The following is a 6,539-nucleotide window of genomic DNA, read 5'->3' as shown; positions in this document are numbered from 1 at the left end:
TTTTTTTTTTTTTTGCATAAAATGGATTTGACACCATTTCTAAAGTTTTACAATAACCTGGAAATATAATGGCTCTCAGAAGTTTACTGTTCAATTCAAGAAACATACAAAAAAAAGTCAGCTAGCAGAGAGGTAAAGAATTAAGAAGGTTCCATGTGTCTACACACAATTAAGCTAAAATTTGTTTGAACGACCTTTTGATTGAAACATAATCTTCCGCTTTATTAGCTGCACAGCCTTTACCAGGGATAATAATGATGAAAGATGCATTTCAGTTCTCCCAGTAGAATTTGTCTGATACTTGCTCATTTGCATCCTCAGCTAGAGTTTACAAAGAGGTCACACAGGCTCGAAACGAGCTTACTGCACAAATTTATCAGTCAGGGCCCAGAACAAAAACACAATTGCATTTGTTTTATATGACAAGAAATGTTGCAGTGACAAATGTTTTATACAAGGATGCAGGCCTCATTATGGTCAACCAAAGATCAACAAACTGAAATCTAACCAAAGAAAACAGTGGGAGGGTGCAGGAGGGAACAGCGGAAACACTGAACAGACTGAATGTTCCCATGGTGCCCCATTTCTAAGGCCTGCTGATTAGGCAGACTGCAGTCAGAGGACAGGAAGGTATTTTCACAGCAGGCAGGTGAAGGTAGCACTGACCACCTGCCTCTCTGAGTCAATGCAAAGCTCCAATTGTTTCATGTTTGTGCAGGCCACATTTCTGCCAGACTGAGTCATTAGAGACGAAATGTTACAACTTGAAGGACAGAAATGATTGTTGTTTTCAGCCTGAAACAGCTAAAATCACGCTTACAGCTGCAATATTAGGACTTATTACATGGCAAAAAATAATTTTTACAATTTTTTTTTACATTTCATTCTCATAATTCTGTCTTTAAAGCTGAATACAGTAATGATTTTTTTTTTCCACGTTGAAAATGAGACGAGTTGATCCTATCCAGCCTCCCAGCTGTAATTCAGTCTGTCATCCAGGCTCAGAATCCCTCGCCTGCCTGACGTCAGAAAGCTCATTGTGTGTCTGTTTGCGGCATCGTTGTCGGCTCATGTGTGGCTGAAGAGGATGAGAGTGGGTGGGAGGTGGGCTCTGCACTGTGATGTCAGGGAGTTGATTATGTGTGGAGATGCTGCATCGACACAAGCTTGACAGCCTCCTACTGGCTGAGAGGAAACCACATGGACTGTGTGATTGTTTCCTGTGTGCACCATGAAGAGGACGTCCAGAAAAAATCATGTTCTGTCTGAGTTTGCTTTATTATTTCAGGTGATACAAATACATTTTTGGAAAGTAGGTGTGCCTTGTATGTGGAAATCAGTCCTATTCCACTTAATGACCATTCAGGCTTATATTTAACCCCATGGTCAGGTTTGGATAAACAGTTACTCTTTGTGATCCTTAAAGATGAAAACTTGTAAACTTTTTACCTGTCGAGTCATTTGGAAACAATGCATGCTGTCTTGGAAAAAATAGCTAAGCCTATACCGCCCCCCTGTGGATGAAACCATGTTATAGTTTTTAAACGCCACTCAGGGTCCTCCACATTTAATGGCATATCTGAAAAAAAGATGTTTTAAAAATATTGTGAAAACATGTTTGTTTTTTTTGCAGAAGCATAATTTGACATGTAAAAATCTGCTGCAGGTTTATTTTAGAGTTTTGTAGATTTTTTTATCTCCTTCCTCAGTGTGTGAGCTGGCTGTTCTTTTTCTTTATTCCCTTAGACTGTAAAAAAAGTTTTGCTTTAATCACGTTATTTAGTTTTTCCCATTTTGAAGATGGTCTAAGACACTTAGGCCTTTGTGTCGCATCATGTTTATACTCCTGGGAAGCAGGATGTTATGGGTTGCTGGCAAAAAGTTAAATATTCTGATGAACTTTAAATGGTACTCTTATTTTCTATGAGGCAGCAGAATTCATGTTTCCATCACAGTTGGTAATTCATGTCCTGGAGCAGTAGTGTATTTGATTTAGATGTTTTGGGTTCGTTTCCAACATCCTGGAGGACTCAGCTGTGGTTATGGAGTCATTTTTTTCTAATTGTGCATAATGTGGTTCATTTACGGTACAAAATCTCAAGAAATGATTTAGTAACCTTTATAGGCTTTACGTCATAGACTTCCTATCCCATTTGTTCTAACAGTTCCAAAAATAGAAGCATGATTTGTTGATCTGTTCGGGKTTTTTTTAGATTACTTCATACAATTAAACAGGTTTCATTAAAGTAACTTGGATTTACAGGTTTAGCAWCAATAAAACCTGGCTGTTGAGCAAGAAACTGAACCCCAAAACTCTGGTTAATAATCACATTTGTGAATCTCAGAAGTTAAGCACAGAGCAATGACTATTTTATATTAGCCAGGTTGGTTTATATATCAATTTCAATTTCTAAAAAAAAATAAAAATAAAATCATAATTTGCCTAATGATTTGAAACATTCACATATTACACAAAAGCAACAACAAAAGTAATGMATAAGGGGGGAAATATCTACCTTCCATAGGGGGAACCATTGTTCAAGCAAAGTTGTAAGAGCTTTTTTTTTTTTTTAAAGAGAATGAATAATTTAACACAAATCTACCAGCATWAAACCTCGATCCAAACTCACATCCAATGTGGCAGAATTAAGCGAAGACTTCCCAGCTGTTAGCTGTTGTATTCAAAACAACACAAACGCACACTTGCTCGCATCAATCTAATTTATTTAACCATTATTAACAATCATGTAAACTCATTGGACTATTTTGTTCACAATAGCCTCCTATGATATTTTGTTCATGTAGAAAGTTACATTCTGAGTCCAAACGGGCTCCTTAACAGAGGAGAAAATAAATACTGGAATGGCACACACGCACAATATAAAGTTACTGCTATGAAATGGACTTGGTGTCAGACTTGGCCCAGCTCTGTTGATATAAAAAACAAATTAAAACATCTGCATTCGTAGAGCCATCCTGCTATCATATTACAGTYAGCCTTTAAAAGCACTCTTTATGGAAGTGTCTCCCAAAATGAACACAAAAAAAGCAATAAAAGTATGAAAATTGCCTTTAAGWCCTCCAATACAGGAACAAATAAAAAACAAAAGAGATGGACGGGGAGATTCTAGTGTTGTGTGGTCACAYGAATAAAACTTAAAACCACCTACTAACTCATAAATCCCTTGAGTCACAAATAAAAATGTCCCTTCGTCGTCTTCTTCTTCAGTCATTTGGTTACTGTGACGTCCCTGAAAAAAAACATTTAAACGTTTTTTTGTTTGTTTGTTTGTTTTTCCCTTCACAAAATTAAGACACGGTAAATTACATTACTTACACTCGTATTCCTCCAGACTGTAGGTGACTAACATTTAACATTTTAAAGTGCCAATGAGCTGATGCAAACAGGAAGCACTGAGCTGATGGCACCGGCCGCCATTTATTTATTTTTTTGATTTTTTGTTTTTTCACCAACGGGACGGAAGTTTAACTCTAACATGGCCAAACAGATTTTAGTGAGGACACAGGGCTTCCTCATGCTAACTAATGCTAACCGGGTTCTTCTATTCACAGGAAAACCTCACCAAAGTGCACGGTTGTCGTTTTTTTTCTTGTGGTAACCTGGATTTTAGAATTTAAATAGTAAACCGGTCTCTGAAACAATGTTTTATCCCATTACTTTTTACTCTGACAATGCAGAAAACTACGAAAATATCCCTTTAATCTTTCATAGATGAATCCTTTTAGGTAAACATTAAAATGATCATTCCAGTCATGTTGTAGTGCGATCTTCATCTTCTTCTTCTTCTCCTATACCAGCGTTTCCAACATGCTACCCAGCAGCAGGGGGCATTTGGACGGTTTCCACGGGTTAACATAAACATGAGCTTACACATGTTTCAAATTTATGAGGAATATAATGGTACAAAATACTGAATAAAAATAATTAGTATATTTTTTTGTAATTGTTTTGTTTTCTTTACAAAGAAGTCGTCTAGTCAGGCAGAGAAGACAGTGAAAAAACTCGAAGCAGGACATGCGGGGTCGCTGAACAGCCCCGCGGCTGATGCAGCGGTCTGCGATGTTTTTCAGTCGTGAGGGGTCGCGACCTGCCAGACGATGAGGTGGCTTTGCTCGGCCTTGGCGGGCGCCACCGGCTGGCTGCCGGCCTGCTCGGACAAACCGTCCAGCTCGCTGCCTTCATCGCCTGCGGAGGAAGAAGATGAGTCAGATAAACAATGTTTTGTCACGGTAAACAGGCGGGACATCAGCTGTGGTGTTTTTACTTTAAATTTGTTTCTTCACTGTKTACAAAAATGCAAAACACCCCTGGTAAAATGCTTGGATGTGGTGATGTTAAATAAATGAGTGAATGACAAATCATTTTAAAACATTTTCTACATGTAATGAGACMTAATACTGGACAATTCACCAGAGAAGCACCGGGCATTACAGTAGAGGTTTGCACACATTTAAGAGCCGCTGCGTTCGCAGCGTGTTGGACTCACCGATTCTAAAATCAATGTAACCTTCTCCTCCGCTCATGACCAGGAACGTTTTGGGCTCAGACGTTGCCGTGTCTGAGGATTCAGACGGAGGATCATCAGAACCTGAATCTGCACTGCCTGGAGGTGGCACAGCTTGACCTGGAACAGAAAACCAAACAATAATAATTATGATGTTTTTAAAAATAGAAAGACTTTTTGTACAGATTATATTTCTTGCATGCACAATTGCAAAAAAWATCCCTTACATTAAATTAAAACTGCAGTTCTGAAAATAATTCTTCTCAATTCTTTCTTTGGCTAATTACTACGTTATCCTGGTCAAAGCAAAATTTCTCACTTAAATTTCAGCTGGAAAATGTAACATCACAAAAACTAATTGAAATCTTAGTAAACTTGAAATAAGACAACTAACAAGTAMGTTTTCAACTTGATGTAGGAGTGGGAGCTTGTTTTAAGTCAATAATTCACTTATAACAATACATTTTTCCCAACCTGTGAGTGAATTAATCTGCCACTGGAACTAGTACTTTTTCACCAAAATTAAGAAATTATTTACTTTGAACAAGCTCATACATCTTGCTGAAAACTTACTTTCAAGTTAGTTTTATTTAAAGTATACTAACATATTTCCACTAGAAACTAGACAGAAAATACTTAGTAAAATGTTGTTTTTATGTTTGTTTTACAGGGTAAACACAGCTGTTTTACTTCRTAAGGCAAAGCAAGTTTATTACTTATTTATGTAGCACTATTCACACACAAGGTAATCCAAAGAGCCTTAGAGGACATCAAAGGAAAGACAGAAAGAAGAGAACAAAGAATAAGCATTAAAAAAAAAGATGTTATAATATAAATATTCRCGCCTGACATTACAGTCTGCCTTTTCTTACCAACATTTGCCTTGTCAGCCCTCAACTCTCACCTGGAACTGTGACAAAGAACTTCACYGCATCCCGATGTCCGTGGAAGCAGAGCTGGGCGTGGGCCATGGAGCAGTACGGCACGAAGCTGCACGACACGGCGCCTTCTGAGCAGTCGTCACTGTAAACCCGGGCAGCGCTGCCAGGGCGATTTGGCACKATACCTGTGGTCTTATTAGCTGAAGGCAGAAGAGAGGAAGATGTTAATAAAACACTGCAGATGTACAAAATGTGTGTATTTTGAAAAAAAAAATTGGCTAATAAAAGGGCCTTGTTGAAGTGAACATGACAAAAGTCCAGCAATTTAGAGAGCAGTGTCCATGGCAACGGAAGTTTTCTTTCTAATTGTGGCCAGGATTGCAATCATTTCTGCACTGTCTGACCTTGTTTTAGATGAAATATATATGAGAGGCAGGAAAGTAGAATAAACAGAGTGGCTGGAAAAGCAGGAAGGGAAGGAGAAAACGTTGGTATCCTGGTCTAAAGGGCCTCAACTCTTGATACACGTTGTTTATATCCTGTATGAATACATTACTGCTTCTATAGAGCAGATTTTAAAAATTACAGCATATTTTTATGTGGCTCGCTTGCAGAGCTGCAGGTGTGTTTTTGCATTAAGGAACATACATTTTACCTGAATACCAAATACGTTGTTTTACAATAAGTATATAAATAGTTTATATACTTATTGTATATAAATAATTTATATACAATTATTTATATACAATACGTATATAAATACTTATATAAATACAATAATATTTATAATATTATATATTATACTCGTCCCGTATTGAACCGATACCGGACACGATTTGTTCCGTACTCTACAAATGTGGATGTGTAATAATAAAGAAAAGGTCCCCGAGTATTTTATATAGTAGTCTGCCCCAGTCATTGTTTCACTCATGGTGTTGGTGTTGCGTTATTGTGCCCAACTGCTTTCTGGGTAACACAGACCAACCGACACGCTGCCACAGCAGTCTCTGTCTCTCTTCCCCTCTCCCCAGGCTTTATATGTGTAGGGGCTGGTTCCTTGGTAACCCTAGTCGAAGCACCCCGGATGAATATCTAAAGCCACTTTGTTGACATAAAGAATGTCAACAAAACA

General features: G+C 37.9%; 1 protein-coding gene across 7 annotated transcripts in view; it reads right to left on the bottom strand.

The window, feature by feature from the left end:
* Positions 1 to 2,707: 2,707 nt before the first annotated feature.
* Positions 2,708 to 6,539, bottom strand: part of spag9a (sperm associated antigen 9a) — a 24,507-nt gene continuing 20,675 nt past the window's right edge. For all 7 annotated transcript variants that reach the window (XM_008415771.2, XM_008415773.2, XM_008415775.2 and 4 more), the window contains 3 exons: positions 5,431 to 5,607; positions 4,509 to 4,646; positions 2,708 to 4,207 (listed from right to left, as the gene is read on the bottom strand). In XM_008415771.2, coding sequence (XP_008413993.1) covers positions 4,089 to 4,207; positions 4,509 to 4,646; positions 5,431 to 5,607 — 434 coding nt within the window. In that variant the 3' untranslated portion in view covers positions 2,708 to 4,088. The remainder of the gene's footprint in view (positions 4,208 to 4,508; positions 4,647 to 5,430; positions 5,608 to 6,539) is intronic.

Source organism: Poecilia reticulata, linkage group LG8 (assembly GCF_000633615.1).
Source record: "Poecilia reticulata strain Guanapo linkage group LG8, Guppy_female_1.0+MT, whole genome shotgun sequence".
NCBI classification, from domain to species: domain Eukaryota; kingdom Metazoa; phylum Chordata; class Actinopteri; order Cyprinodontiformes; family Poeciliidae; genus Poecilia; species Poecilia reticulata.
Note: the sequence above shows the minus strand (reverse complement) of the source record. Positions and strands in the feature narration are given on the sequence as shown.